We start from the raw sequence: 16,814 nt of genomic DNA on the forward strand, positions 1-16,814 counted from the left end.
AATAATATGTGAAGGATTTTAATAATATGAAGAATGCATACGAATGTCATTAATATTTGAAAAGAAATATATGCTGTATCAGATTAAAAATAGGAATATGACATTTACAAATTTGCAACAAGATCTCTTGATGTCGTAAGTCGTCATCCTTGTATATATGATGGACACAGCAATATGTGACAGCTACATATGATGAACTTGCACAGAAACCAAAAAAAAGAGTTTAATTCCACCAACTCAATGTTTGTAAATATGTTCTTGCTAGAGGTTCAAAGAACTGACCACAATTAAAAGAATAAATTTACACTCGGTCTCCACAATTTCACACCTGGAGCAACAGGTATCCTACCCTATACAAGCAACTTCTATGATCAATTCTTTGTTGTATTGATATTATAAAATGTACAGAATTCCAATATACAGGCTGTGCAGATTTGATACTGATATACAAGACCACCTCCTGAATCGAGATTCTTTAGTCAAACTGAACTGAACTGAACGTTGACATATCAAAAAAGGGTCAACCGATAGTATAAGAAGGCACAATGCTACTTTTTAACTAGGCTGCAGCTAAAGGAAGATATTGGAGGAAACAGCATGTTGAGATCTTGTGGCAAGCAGGAGACAGTATGGAAAATGCCACTCGGTAACACAGCCTAGCGTTAACTCAGCTTATTCATTCTCTAAGACTGCTTACGTGACTTTTCATGAATATCGAGCACTAGATCTCGTAATTCTGGGAAGACCGAAACAAGCACCATTTCCAGCACACTAAATGCGAGCTGCTTAATACATATGGTGGACTGCACGGAGGCACAGACATTTCCTTAGAGGTGAGGACAAGGTAATGATACAGCTCAACTTATCTCACACATCAGTGGTTAATTGAGATGCCAGAGGTTAGATGAGCTTACCTGAAGAAAATAGTAAATATCCCTAGCACTGCGTCGATATTGGCTTGGGCCAATTAAGCTGACTAATGCTGTTGGAGCTCCACCTGACAACAACATTTTCTTTTCAGTTGAAGACGTAGGATACTTGAACATGCAGATCAACATAATCATAATCTTTTATTGGATGAATAACTTGTAGTTATCAAACTTTTGTTGTTAATCTGCCCATGACTAACATGGCACTTGTTAGATATGGACATGGGTGACGGATAAACATGGACCTGTTTAAAGTTCAACATAATAGAGGCAAATAAACTAAGCCCCTGATCTCATACAGATGCAAAAAACCAAAACCTTGTACAAGTTTCTGCACCTTCAAACTTTGTCTCAGTGGCACTATTTGTATATTTCGAATTAATCAAAATACTAGTGAAGATCAGATTGAGTGCATGATGTCATATAAAATGGTAAAAAAAGTATTTATTTGTTGGAAAAGCATCGGACTAGCTGAGGTCAAAAGAGAAGGCATTAGTACTTACAATCTAATCTTACTGCCTACAACAAGAGTGCACCCAAGTCAAGTAAAAGCTCTCTAGAGATAAATATTCGATTGGAAGCTAGAAATTATCCTTTTGGGAACACAACATGCAAGACTCAATCTCAGTAGTTCACACAGTATCATATATAAAATAGAAAAAATGGAAAAAAAAAAAAGAAAAAAGAAGCTAGTCTTACAAGAAAATATCGATTACAATCTAAAACAATTTACTACAGCAACAATAACAGTGATGCCATGTTAACTGAAGAGACAAAATAAAAAAGTGTATATGATTGTGACATTTAAAATCAATGTAAAGCATACTGATCAAAATGCATAAATTAAGTTATATGCAAAAATTTAAGCATCGAGAAAAACCAATAGAAGATGCCAAACTAATAAGGTCATAAGTTTGTCACAGAAAGTCAGCTATATTCAATGAGAGGAATGCAACAAAAAGAGCTAAATTCACACTTGCATCACAATATATTTTAGAGAGAAAAATGTCTCACCAAGAAGCAATTTCTTAACATCATCTGCTCTACGAGCTGCTTCAAGCTGGGCCTCAAAAGAGTTTGGCCTAGTAACCTTATCATTGTACGCCCTACCCTGAGATGACTTTTGATCAATGCTAAAGCCATCCAGCTCACCTTGACTGCTCCCCAACTTAATGATGAATGTGCCATTAGGCCAGAGAACCTGCTTCGAAGTAAAACAGCTGTAAAATAGGGGAATCCATACAACTGCCTACACAAATGTAGAGATAAGCAGCGAGAAAAAACACATGAATACTCCTTTGATTTATCCTTCTTTCCATCAACAAACTGACAGCCAAACATTAGAACAAAAACTACTTTTCTTATCATATTTGTTACTTGGTTTTAGAATATTTTATATACATAACAAAAAAAGAGCATCTGAGATGTATAAGACTATAAGCAACTAATGACAGAAAGATGAGAGTAAGAAATTAAAAAGCATCAACAAAAAAATTTAAAATAAGCAACTAAAGGAATAAGCTGAATGATTTCCATAGTACAGTAAAAAAAAAGGCAAAAGAAAGATAATTTCAATGATTAATTTTGTCAATAGGTACTAATTTAACAATGATTAGAGTTCATTGCTCCAAAAATCAGATGCGATTTACGACAATCAGAGGTCATACCCTAGAAACTTTGAATCAACTATCTGGATCACTCCTTTATCTTATTCATAAGGGATACTTCTGATGTTATGGCAAGCATTTCTAGTTATACAGCTAAAGCTAGAATATCTTAGTTGAGGGTTGGCAGAAACAGATCAAACAAATCAAAGTATCAAACCACTTAAGCCTGCTGAAGAAGACTAGGTGCAGGTTCAATCATTTCATAAGCCTCTGGAATATGGGCCAACATAATTGACAAGGTAAAACTTGGATCAGAAAGTTTATCAAAGCCAGTACCCAACCCATAGAAAGAACCATGTTAAACTCAAGTCATCTGAAAAAGAAGGTTGATGGGTCCATATTTACTATCTTTGTTGGATCTTTCCCACCGTTCCTCAAGTTATTTCTTAAGGTACAATCATAAACTAATTTTAAATTCAAATCACACACTACCAACTTCTTTGCAAACCACCAATCATACAGAAGTGTATACCTAGAATATTGTATTTCTAGCTAGTCCTATCAGCACATACAAGCACAAAATACTAGCATACAGTCTCCTGCTCCAATTAACAGCATAATGCCCTAAAGGCCTACCTACAACTGAATATAGGGAGAACTACATCACATATCAGCTCACTACACAGGTTCAAGTAAAGTCGGTCCATTTAAGTGAAACAAATTTCACAAATCTAAAGAGCTCTTCCATAAACAGTAAATGTGAGTCCAAGAGCAATCACAGTTCTAACAAATTGAAGAAAGACAAAAACATAGTGCTCAAACATTTCTTTTCTAGAGGATAGGTGCTGTTGAACTATAAACATGTAGGGCTCAAATCTGTTTTTTGCGCTAGAGGGTAAATATTGTTAAACTTAAAAGAAAAAACCAGCCAAATGTGTTACTGAATACACGAAAAAAAAAATCCCTAGGTATTGTTAAACTAAAAAAGATGTTTTCCAAACCAGCCAAAAATGAGCGAGTACCAAAAAAATCTACTCTTACATCTTGAACCCATCGAATTCCTTGAGCAACAACATCATCCCTCCTTAGCCAATGGATTTGCCTTAAAATCCAATCATCAATGGCATCTTCCATTATCAACTGCAATATCTGTTTTGAAATCCAATATACTTGTCTTCTGCAAAAAACAACAAATAGGGCTGAACGTTAATGTTTTAACTTTTTAGAATAATGACATTTTCTGACAATGAATCTGCAAGTTAGCAAAACTTTTTCATGATAAAATTAGCATGCTTGATGTCATAGCATGCTAAATATTGGAAGTAGTCAGCAAGATAATGCAACTATTTTTGGAAGTGAATAATGACCTGTCTCTGTGTATGTGCTCAAACATGGAGACAGGTCATTATTGCTATCAAGTACTGAATGGTGACAGTGAATATTAAAAGAATAAAAAGAAACATAAAATATGAATAATATTCATCAGTTGTTCCAACATGATTGCATAATGCTGTTTCATTTGCTCACCATGAAGCTTAAGAATAATGAATAGAGTATATCAGTCACATGTTGTCATATCATAGCCTCAGTGTTTATGACACAAGATCAAAATTGCATATTAAGAAATTTATCACAGCAATGCTTTACTGAAATATCTTACTGGGTTTATGGCACAACAATTATAAGATATAAACGTCACGCACTTAATTCTTCAGTTGAAAGTCATCACAAACCTATTAACAAGCATACTTCTGATAATCAGTCATTAAATAACTATACTTCTTGCTTTTCTGCCAGACTAAGCTTGTAAAAATACTAGGGACGTTGAAAAAGGTATATATATATATATATATATATATATATATATATATATATATATATATATATATATATATAACAGATAATACTTCTAGTATGATCGACAAGATAATACTTCAAGTTTGTGAAAATTATTTTTAAGCATCTTCGTTATAGAAACAAATCATGTAATTACCATGTAAAACACACCTTAGCCAGCCCCTCCTGTTTAGTTGAAATAGCTTATCAACCAGATTCAACATTGGTACACTCACATTTGGTGGTGTCCACTGCATAAATAGGCAAGGAAAAAACATGTGAGAATAACTATGATGGTTTAACCATGCCAATGATACAAAAAAATGGTTCTTGTTTCTGACAGCAATTGCACAATCCCCAAATCAGCAATCATCAGAGACCAACAGCTGGTAAAAAATGTACGACCAAAATTGCTAGATGTCTAATCCAAACAAATGACTTTTTTAAAATTACAATGTCCTGTTTTCAATGTGCATACAAAGATATAGATAGTCTAGTTCATGAGACCATCACTAATGCATGCCAAATGCATGACACCTAGGTAGCAATGGAGCAACCTTATCATAGTGCCACTAAGCTTCCAAAAAATATTTAAACAACATCTGCTAGAGTCTATTTCAGCATTGTGTTCCACAGATCTAGAGGATTTCATCCATGACAGAGTAAACACAACTAAGCAGTCAAAAGCTATACTAGCAACAATTATTGTCATCAAAATTTAGCATCACAAACCATGGTTCTAAATCTCAAGCACTGGACCCATACCAGTACCAAAAGGAGGAGAAAGAGTACCTGGGCTGGCTTCGACAGTCAATGGACATCACAAGAGAGGCATCTCTCACATGTGCATGCAGGAGGGGGGGGGGGGAGAGAGAGAGAGGTTACTGTTTAACCATAAAAAACAAAACAAAACAAATGAATTGGAACAGATTGCCTGACAAAGGGATGATTGGAATCCTGGTTCACACAGGGACCAGTAAATACAGTTAGGTACATTGGGTGAAATTGGGAACCTTGTCACATACAACAAGAAGAGATACTACATCAAAACTACACTATACTGATTACACGAATTCAGACATATCAAATATATCTAACACAATGTTCCTCCTAATCTCTCCACCTTTCTTTCCACTGAAAGACATCTTTAAGTTCCACAGGTATTGCATAATAAAATTAATCATCTTATTCAAACAACTCTTTGGAGAGTACCATAAAGTCCAAAGAAATACAACTTAAGCAGGACAATAAAGTCCTCACGAGATGCTCCAAAAATAAACAGTCTTTTCTATTCAAGCATCAGGAAGTTTTGCAGGGGAAAAGATTTATCCCATTTGAATCAAACAAGAGGGTTTTTTCATCAAGCAAATGCATCATGTGCATCAACTCAATTGGACAACAAAGAAAAACACTCGACTGCATTACCAAGAATTCAGGATGCAGAATCACCAAATCAATGGTATAAATGCATACACATCCAAAGTATACACAAAATTCCCACGTTTTAGAAAATCAGAGAGAGATTATGCACCTATTGGAACATGAACTTACCAATAACCAAGCCATTCTATCAACAAACAAGTAGCAAATCCACACAGAGAAAGAAACTTTCTCATTTTTCTCTTAGCTTTTTTCTTAATTCCTATAGTGCTGAATCACTATCTATTTTTAATATTATGCATTTCTTTCTCAAATTACTTCTAATCATCCACCACAAACCTCTTGACATTATCTCTTTTACAAAACATCCCAAATAACATAACAGTTACAAATATAACAAAGTCAACTCTTAGTTAAGGTCATAAATGACTTGGATTTGAATCAAACTCAAGTAGACGCAGATATGAACCACATAAAAATTGAATTTGATCTAAATCATTATATCACGTGAACCAAAAGCTAAATTGTAACCAGTCTAACAGGATTTATGAATCAATATTTTCTATATGTTGACATTTCACCATAAGTTCAATTTGTAAACTCAAGTACTCGATGAAGTAGTATGCCAATCAAATCTTTATGTTACTGTAATCTAAAATATACTTTTTACTATTTCTAGTTTCCTGTGTATTGTACAGGAATTTTGCTAGTATGTACTAATAGAATTGACATGTTTACACAGAAAGCAAGTAAAGAGAATCCAGGCATAAGCCAAATGGTACAAAAAAAGGGTGTGGAAAATTCAAATGCCAAAAAGCAAGCTGCACCTCAGGTGGCATTCCAACTGGATCTTCAAAACAAACAGATGCTACAGAATTTTTTGAGGCATCTGAGCCAATCCTGTCAAATTTATCTGATTCTTGGCTCTGCTGAGATTCCAAACCTGTATATTCTTTGATGTGCTTCACAACACGAGGAGGAAAGCTTTTGGAGTTCAACTCATTGTCTGAGTGCCATCCATTATTTACAGAAGTTGATTGGTCGTCATCGTGTTCTTCATCCTCAGAAAAGCTATGTGATGTCTCCATACTACTAAATCTAGGGATTTGTTTACTTATCTCCTCTTGATTCCAGGACAATGACAGACCCTTGTCAGCTACTGGAAGAGAAGTTACATAAGATGGTGAAGTGCCAACAACTTTCCGCATGAGACCATCAGAGACCCCTTTAAACTGACGAACTATATCATCCATAGCATCATCTACATTAACTGTTGAAATGACAATAAGCAATTGAGATAACTGCAGAAGCATAAGTAAACAGGAAGTATAACATGAAGTTCCATCTATTGATAATAGTTAATTGACAAATCCTGTCAATAACAATTAGGTTATTGAAAATAGCATAAGTGAAAATAGCTTCTACACCATGCAGAAAAAAATCTTTGCCAAGATAAAATATAGGTTAACCAGAAATTAAGTTCTATATATAAAATCAGATATGAGTTCACCAACTTAACAGTGTTAGGTCAGACCCAGTAAACACCACTTGATATGTACCAGTTAAACCAATCCTTTAAACATGGATGTTGGTCATGTAACAATTGTAACGTCGTGATTCTAGAGAGATCTTGAATAAAATATGAAAGGACTCTTCATTTTAATAATTGAGCAACTTAGATAAGACTATGTATTATGTGGCAGGATAACTAAACTTAATCATGTTGGAATGAAACCTAATAAGCTCAACCATCTAAATCTAATCTAACTCTTAAAACTATGAGCAACCATCCATCAATGATACATAAAATCAGAGTCTGTCTTAAGAAAAACAAGCTTTTAGTGGCCTATACACTACATCTTATTGAACAGTAAAATAGCAATGTTTGTGAGCAACATACCAACCTCCAAAAAAATGACAGACCGTATACAATGTTCACCATAGCAATACAGAAATGTTAACTCATGTTACTTAAGACACACAAAAGCAATGTCAAATATATAATGAATTCCCACATATGAACAGGAAAATAAATATATTTGTTTTGAGATTCTCCTAAATATAAAAAGGTGTAACCAACATCACAAAGGTTGAAAGATCTGGTAAAGTGTTAGAAGGAAGAAAAAAACATTATGTTCCAAAAGAAAAGGCAAGCTTGATGCAAGTTCATTTAAGAGAAATCACACTCGACTCAAAGCCATAAGAGTCAACTTCCCGTTAGAAAGCATACTCTAGTTTCAAGACTAGTAAAATTTAGCAAAAAGGCACAATTATGAAACAATAAATTAAACTCAATCTTTCCAACAACAAAGAAAGGTAAAAGCTAATTAACAAAAAGGAAATTTTGAAAAGCTACATACCTGCAAACGTTTTCATCACTGATGGAGATTTCCCATAAGAGTAATTCTTAAAAATTTAAAAGACAAAAATAAAGAGAATCAATATCTTGAAAAAATGCAGCACTCTAAAGTCTAAACCAGCTCCATGTGTTCTCAAAATGACAATTCTGCATCATATCCACGTAACCCATACCTTTGAAGAAACACTTAAGAAGTCCCATACTTCAAGTTGCTCTGCAACATTAGCAATTGATAAAAGATCCTGCAAAAGAGATAGGAAGATGTAAAGATAAAGAAAAAAAATCCAAACTAAGAGACAGCAAGGTAAAGTTTTCAGGCATACTTGCAAATATTTGTCAAGAAGAATACAACGCTGGTGCACAAAATAATCATCAATGCTGGATGAAAGAAACCTCTTTGGGGGCAAATGCAAGGAATAATTAGGTATGTCCTTGAGATGCCGGTGCAGCCGCTCGAAATTCCGATATCTGTGATTTAGAGGATAAATTTAAAGAAAAGAAAGAAAGAATAGTCTACATCCTTGGTTATAATTGACTAGCAATTATGGTGTCATGTATTAACAAAAGGATGATTTAGGAGTTGGAAGAAACTCCATGAAGAAAATTATTATTTCTTAAAACCTGAATTAACAATAGACCATTCATCCTTGGTTATATTGCAATTTTTCTTCTCTTGGTTGCAATTCATGCAATGCTGATAGCCTTAAATGAAAGGACAAAAGCTTAAAACCAAGCAGCTGATACAGACAAGGACTATATTACAAAAGTTGTGAGGATACCACCATATTGCGAGAGATGAGAAAAGAAGACCAGAAAATATAATAATTTAGCATTTGCGTGTTAAGAATGATATAAATATGATGTATGGGTAAGAGCATACCTTCTTTTCACAAACCAGGTCTTGTTCTCTGCATCTGTCACAGCAATTGAATAAACTGCAAATGATTTTGATCCAACCTTCTCAAAATATGCTCCAACAACCTGCAGAAACATTTTAATTGTCAATAGTGAGTGCATTATCATTCCAGCATGTAGCATGTTGCCTACAATGTCACATAGAGAACATATCAGCCTAGGTGTGGAATTAGCTACCATTTCTGATAGCATGAAATGAATAGATAGTTTGGACAGGTAAGACAAATAAAGGAAGGATGAATATATCTGCAAAAAGACGAATGTAGATCTGCCATGAAAATTAGAATTCAGCAGAATCAATCTGATGCCAAAGAAAGAAGAAAGCAAGAATCAAACGATCATTCCTGTATGAAGCTTAAGTGCTTAACAATTTAAATGGTACAATGACAGCAAAAGTGTCAAAGCTAAATGAGCTGCCAAAAGAGTACATCTTTTGAGGACAAGCTAGAACATAACATCCATGAAGCCATGAAGATAACAAGAAAAGATGTCAAGGGTTTAGAAAATTTGTACATGAAAGTGTCAAAGCTAAATGAGCTGCTAATTCGTTAGGGACCATTGCTGTCACAAACTTCAAAGAACTCATAACATGATGAATTATTTAGGTTTTAAAATTCTTATTGTTTCAGGATACCCGAATCAATAATTGTCGCATGAGTATCTAAATCTTTATTTCTCCATAAGTGTTTTGACTCTTCAAGCAAGATTTCGATAGAGCTTTTGTTCAGCATCTTCTACTTGATACTGGAAGAAACCTGACCTCGGTATCACTATTGAAGTAAAAAAGAGGTGAAGCAAAACCAAGTCATATTCAAAATCTAAAATCTAGCAGGTTGGTTAAGTTAAACAGTCTTCTCCTATTCAGCAGCATGAATTGGTTCTCTTTCATTCTCTTTTATGAAACCACTGGATTGGAAACAAATGGCTACAAATTGGCAAAGAGCATCAGCTCATGCTTTTCCATGAGAACCAAACTGATGACCTTTTTTGTAGTACTTTCCAGTTTCCAGTATCATTCATGTATATACTTGTTTGATTAATGTTTGAGATAACACTTACTAAGAGTAGCATCTGGATCTTTTGACTAATGTTATGTTACAGAGAGGTGAGGCTAGAGTTGTAAGGCCATGCTGAATTATTGACAGCTGAAAGTACGAGAAAAGAGGTAAGAGGACAGTATTGTTGAGAATTGAAGAGGACTCATCACTCATCAGGATATTTTCATCCAATAATCCAGTAGCACGAGTACACATGCATGTCCAACGTACAAAGAATTACAAAAGCGATTGCACGATTGACTGTAATAAGATAGAGATAGAATTATTCTGTCAATCTTTCATATTAAATCATTCAAAAAGTTAGGCAAATATGTATAAATAAAATTTATAATCAATTCAATAAAAGAATATATAATATATATACTAGTTTAAATCTACAGCTTACGAAACGACATACATACCCATTCAAGAACAATGAAGGTGTATGTGACTAGTTATATCATCATGGACCATGTCTTATTGTATTAAAATATTATAATTGTCAAGGAATTAAACCACAGTTTCAGTTACCATGGCTGGACCAGTCTAAGTCCAATCCGCTCCACATACCGACACACAGTACGTTGGAAAATACCATAATACTACCTTACTAGGACGAGGTGTAGGAAGTAGAGAAGGTGAAGGTGGAGGAAGAAGAAGAGGAGGCCATAGAGGATTAGGAGAAGTACCAGAACAGAGGCGGATGGCAGGTGGATGGTGGCAGTCAGAAAACAGTGCCTGAGCAACAAGGAGACAGAGAGGAGAGAGTTCAAGATTAAAGGATTGGAGATTTAAACTTCAAATTTTTTTTTTAAACCAGACCAGATTGGACTGTCCAAAATGAGGCAGTCTGCATATTGATTCATGTCTGGACTGGAAGATACCACACAGTGCGGACCAAGCGACACAAAATCAAGTTACATGATAATAGAAAAAGCAACAGTAGTAAGGAAAAATAAACAACGTATGCTGTTGTATCTTTGTATTACAAGGGATTGAATAGATATCTGCAGTGTGATTTTATACCTACATAGACCTTGCACGGCAGACCTTCATGCAGGCAACATCTTAACATAGTATGTCTGACTCGGCGATCAACTTTCTTATAATGTAATACTTCTTTAAGAATATAAAAAATTGCAATCAAGGATTCTCACCCGGCATTTGATCGTAGGAAGATGCAAGGATCTTTCACCATAGAAAACCACATCAGAACTTTGCTCTTCCTTATGCTTGACAATGTCTAGGTGACAACTCTCCTTGGAACTAGCACCTTCATCACTTTTGGTCATAAATGTTGCATCCATATCAGGAGTGCTGCTAGATCGTTTTAGTTGTAAGTTATTACTCCTATCTGGTTTGCCAGCATTTCTTTCATTTCCAGAAACATGGCCCATCTCCATATATTGCTCCTTCTCTAGATCATAGGAAACATGATGGTCATTGTTTACTATTCCATCCATTAAGTGAACCATATAGTTCTCATCTATACCCTTTATCCTTTTATTCGCATTGGTCACTAACTCTTTTCCTGCACTGACAGCTCGGACAGTAGTATTAGTGTATCCTGAACTAGCATTCACAGATCCAAGTATTGTCCCCGCTTTCATTAGATTGGCAGTCTTCTTTTGGTAATTTCTGCCTTTAGTCCACATGTTCTCCAAATTCTCGGGAGCAAGAACTTCAGATCTCCTTTTTGTGGTGGCCTCCAGTATCATGGCCCAATCAGCTGGCCTGGGCGGCACAGAATCTTTCTGTAATGCATTTGGGTGGCCATGTCCAGAACCATCTGTTGACTTTTCACCGCCACTTTGAACTAATCCCAATTGAGAAGAGAGATTCGAAGATGTTTTTCTTGACTCCCATTGACCACTTTGAGTATTTTGTCCAGCATATGTATGTGATTGTGAACTATCAGATTTGACCTCCATGTTGCTGTTGTCTTTATTATCGAGAAACACATATTCAATTAACTCATTAATATACCTGAAAAAGTAGTAGTTATACAATGTTTACATATAAAGGTTAGAAAACCAGTTAAATAGAGAAGCTTCATGGTGTAAAGGACAACACAACGTTGTAGTTTCATGTAATATAAACATATCACGATACATAATTGAACAACTCAGATGGGCATAAGTAGTAATGACTAGGATATCAAATGCATCATTGAGGAAAGATAGCATTACTAATCAAAATCCACTGCAAAACGGCTGATATCAAAAAGAGGATTTCCATTGCAATCATTTTCCTAAAAGGATTAAAAAAACATTTCAAACTAAAAAGTTTGCACAGAAGTTGCAAGGTCAATTGGCTTACTCAGGGCTCGCAAATTTCATAACAGGTTGCACAACCAAGCAGGTCAGGAGCTCTCGACTGAAACAACGAACTAATGGGCATTGCGCCTCTCGTGGTTTCAAGGTTATGGCTAAAACTCCTCCGACAATACGTTGAAGTACCTAGAAACTAAGAATATGTAAACCGATGCTCTGTTGACATAAAATGCATGGACATTTCCAGCTTGATACTTGTACCTTGTATTCACTCTCTGGAGAAAATAAAGCAGGGTGAAGTTCCTTGGAAGCCATTAAATGACGTTTCAATCTTTCATCCCTTTCCTCTGAGGATAAGGTTTTCATGACATTCACGCCTATCTCAGACTGATTTTTCCTGTAAAGATCAAGCTGATTTCCTATCAAGTCAAGAAGATCCCTGCAGAAGACATAGAACTAGAATGCAATTAGTTGACCACAGATATGCCCCAAAGTTACAGAGAAATTGTTGATGACTAGCAAAATTAATTCAAGATCACCTTGTTAGTAAGTCAACAAGGTTGATCCCTTTAACTCTTCCTGATATTTCACCAAGTACATCAAGTATTATAGAGCGTATTAGTTCTGGAGCCTCTTTGTCAGGAGTAATAGATGAATACCAGAGATCTAAGACAAAGTCCTGCAAAATTTTGTTAATAAATTCCTTGATGGCAGCCTCAACAAGAGGTGATTCAATTTTCCTCTTCCATCTTGAGGTTGGCAGCGCTGTAGAAAGACGTGAATCTTCAATATGTAACTGTTTCTTTATTAAATGGGACAAATATGTTTGCTTAGGAACCGGGCGCATCCTCCAACGGAGCTCCACCTCATAAGAGAAGAAACGGAAGGCCACAAGTATGAGAAATGATATGGGGACATTTGTCCACATTGATTTGCTTGTGTCTGTGAACAATAAGAGATAGTAGCCAATGATGCAAACAAAATCACCATGATGTCATCATCAAAGTAAACAATAGAGTAAAAAAACAAATATAACAAGTGAAATGGTAACGACCATGCATAACAAAAGAGAAGAGGTGATTCACACTTGCAATGTTGAACAAACCCATTACAATCCTTCTAAGCTACTTGTTGAAGCATTGCCTCGAGCTCTGGCACAAAGCTCATGCACTGCAAGGTAGGAAGACAGTCACATATATGCAGACCCACCCCCACATGCAGAGGGGTCATTTCCCTGATTTGAACAGATGATGCACAGGTTGTAAAAGAACAAACTTAATGTCAAGTCACTCCCATTCCAACAAGCCAAATTAGGCCACTTAATAAGTCTAAAATATATCTCTTGTGGTGGAAGAGTTTCTCAGTCAAGAAAAATGCATTCTAACATCTAATTGCCAAGACCCAAACTCCAATCATTGGTTGCAGACAAGAGATCATCCAATGGCATTCTCATCAAACTAAATCACATCACATGCCTACATGCCACTTTCTTGAATGATCTTGCAGTCAACTTGAATTTACACAAAACAAGATACAAGAGTACAGTTTTTATACTATTATCTACTGTTCAACATTTAGTACAGCCTATCCACAAAGAGAAGGTAAGGCATGTCTGATTCTGTTATCCTATATTCCTATTATTGCTTCCCATAACAATTTATTGTCCTTCCCCAACTTATCCAAAATAATATTTTCCCTTTGCAAAATCGATTATATTCAATTAACTATATTAGCCTTATATCATTCCCATCATGGAAACCCTTTTTGGATCCAGAGGTTTTATACTTTTGTTCATGACCTAGACCCAGCTTTTAACAAAACAAAGAATAGACAGAGGTTAGTTCCAAAATCTTATCCATGGATCCATACAAGATCCATCTTAGCCCATCTTACAGTCACTAGAGGAACCATATGTTGGAAGAAAAACAGAGAAAAAAAAATGATTATAAAGGTCAACAGGAAAATATAATCATCAAATGCTTCATAGTGTTGGGGTAACTGCTGATCCTGAGGAGTGTTTCTGGTCAAAGCTAATCCCATATCTACATATTCACCATTAAGTTGTATTGGCATCTTACAATTAGAAATATGACTTCAGAATTTCATGCCATAGGAACCCACCTTGCTGATGATAGTAGTCACCAGTAATTCACCCATGTCAAACATTAGGATATTATTGGATTGTCAAGCACCAAAAACCACTTCTCAGTGCACTAACTTCCAAGTTAGGAGTCAAAACATTTTGTGAGAAAAGACAGATTTGGCTGATCGAAATACCACATCATCAAGTGCGCCCATTTTTCTAGGATCATGCCTGGATTGGCCAAAATTGACCTCTTAATGTAACATTCGTAACGCTCAGATGGTGTTAAGTTAAAAGCACTAACCACACCTCGTTGACCTAAATGCTGCCTCCCCTCTGTTCCACTCGACAAGACAACTAGAACACCACTACATCAGGGAAATTACTTCACAAGAAGACAAATGCATTGCAACTTCTTGCAACTAGACGATGTACCGCATGAACAAAAGGAAGAAGTAATCCTCTGCTGTTGAAGAACCATTCTACAATGGTGCACCAGACAAGAAAGGTCTCGTCCCAAAGAGCCTGCGCATTTTGCATCTGATCATGTCAAGATGCAGCTTCAATTCCCGAATTATTAAGAACAAAACCTAATCCTCTGGCCGCAACATAACATGAATCTTCCCGCATCCTTAGAATCGGAAGTAAACAAAAAAAAAAAAAAACAAAGCAAAATGAATCAAGAGGCAAGCCGTACGTACGGGACAAGAAATAGGAGATGGCGAAGACGCAGATGGCCCAGAAAACCGTCCGAACCTTGGCCTCCTCGATCAGATCTTGCACCCTCTCCATCGGCCTCATGGTTCCGGTAGCTCACGGGATCCCCCGGCCCGCTACGAAAGAAGAGCGAAACCCGAGACGATCGACCGATCGATGGATGCGAAGGCAGAGCCCAAGAAGATTGGGGGTTTATTGGAGCCCTAGAGAAAGACGTCCGAGGAGGGAGCGGGAAGAGGCCGGGGTGGGACTGGTCGTCTCTTCCTCGCCGCTGCCGCGGCCGTCTTTTCCGGGGGCAGGGAGGGGAGGAGAGTGACGTGAAGGGTAATAATGAGCTCCTCCGCCCTTCTGTCGTGTCCGACTCTTCTTTCTCTTTTCTTTACATCCCAATACACCGGAGATACCGTTATATTCCGCGTAACGGCGACGGAGAGTTCGCCGTTTGGACACGCCCCGGATCAAAATTACAGAAATAGATAAACTATTTTTATTATTATTATTATTTTAAGCCCACGTTATAATTATAAATCTTCAATTAATGTAACACCAAGGAGCTCAAGAGGTTGAAAAATATAAATAAATAAATTGAAATATATAGAAATATAAATTATTTTTTTGACATATATTATTTAGGAAAGTAAAGTGTTATACGGACTATAATTCAATATAATTAAAGATAAAAAATAAAAGAGCAAATTGATTATTTCCTCCCCTTGCAAACGTGTCAATCCGGAGCCCACTGAGGTCTTTCTTTCTAACAAAATATCTCTTCAATAATGATATTATATAATTAAGATTATTATTTTTTAGTATTATAGAAATCAAAAGAGGCCTCTTATGGTAGGCTCTTCTTAGTATCTTTCCCCTGATCGATGCTAATCATAAGGGGGTTTCCGTGCTTCTAGAAGAACAGACTTAATTATAATCCATCCAACTTTCTTACCCCCATATAAAATCAATTTTGACATTTGCAATTGGGCAAAAGGATGGCATCATTAAAGATGGATACATTAGTTGACTAAACTTTGATCAGATCCGATATTTGGAAGGGCAAATATGATATTTTCAAACTCTGCAAGGATAGATATGTAAAACCATAAATGAAAATAGAGACATGTGACCAAACAAACATATAACTTGGCTTTGGAAAACATAACAGTGACATACATATAATGGCCCTGCAATATTCTACTGCTACAACGCATAGATAACGATATAAACAGGTGGTCTTGAGGGACTCTGACCATGTATCATGTGAACCTGTTCTACATGCCAATAATAAATAAAGGGAACAATGATCGATCACATGAACACAGATCTCAAGCACAGAATTAATCCAACATGCCCGGTTTCAGTGTCCAGAGTTGAATGATGCAGTTGTGAAGAACAGAGGGAGAAAGCCAAAAACAGTATCAATTACACAACTCAAAGAAACCACAAATTGTCATGTAAAGGAGTAAAGTTTAAACAGATTACAACACCATGGATTCATAACTTGTACCACAAAGTCAATCACAAACAGAACATAGTGGGTCGTACCATTTTCCAGTTGAAGCTAGAGTTTTCTATCTAAGTTTGCATAACACCACAGAAGGAGAGATATTTTTGGCACATCAAAAAGTTCTTGACCTGAGTCATGTCAATAGCAACCCCACCAGTAATGTAACTTGCACACTAA

The 16,814-nt window shown here is 36.0% G+C and overlaps 1 protein-coding gene across 2 annotated transcripts; it reads right to left on the bottom strand.

The window, feature by feature from the left end:
- Window positions 1–205: 205 nt before the first annotated feature.
- Window positions 206–15,504, bottom strand: LOC103968372 (uncharacterized). 2 transcript variants are annotated; one of them, XM_009381553.3, is made up of 15 exons: window positions 15,121–15,504; window positions 12,876–13,278; window positions 12,598–12,775; window positions 12,383–12,522; window positions 11,221–12,049; window positions 8,992–9,092; window positions 8,435–8,579; window positions 8,285–8,353; window positions 8,113–8,158; window positions 6,580–7,022; window positions 4,544–4,623; window positions 3,578–3,713; window positions 1,944–2,130; window positions 915–997; window positions 206–803 (listed from the first exon to the last, which is right to left on the bottom strand). In XM_009381553.3, the coding sequence occupies exons 1-15, from the start codon at window positions 15,218–15,220 to the stop codon at window positions 684–686; spliced, it is 3,060 nt and encodes a 1,019-aa protein (XP_009379828.2). In that variant the 5' UTR covers window positions 15,221–15,504; the 3' UTR covers window positions 206–683. The 2 variants fall into 2 exon arrangements, 1 of the variants encoding a protein (XP_009379828.2); XR_010480628.1 differs by lacking the exons at window positions 206–803; window positions 915–997 and having other exon boundaries at window positions 1,990–2,130; window positions 4,530–4,623.
- Between the last annotated feature and the right edge of the window lie 1,310 nt (window positions 15,505–16,814).

The sequence above is a fragment of the Musa acuminata genome, chromosome BXJ1-10 (assembly GCF_036884655.1).
Source record: "Musa acuminata AAA Group cultivar baxijiao chromosome BXJ1-10, Cavendish_Baxijiao_AAA, whole genome shotgun sequence".
NCBI lineage: Eukaryota > Viridiplantae > Streptophyta > Magnoliopsida > Zingiberales > Musaceae > Musa > Musa acuminata.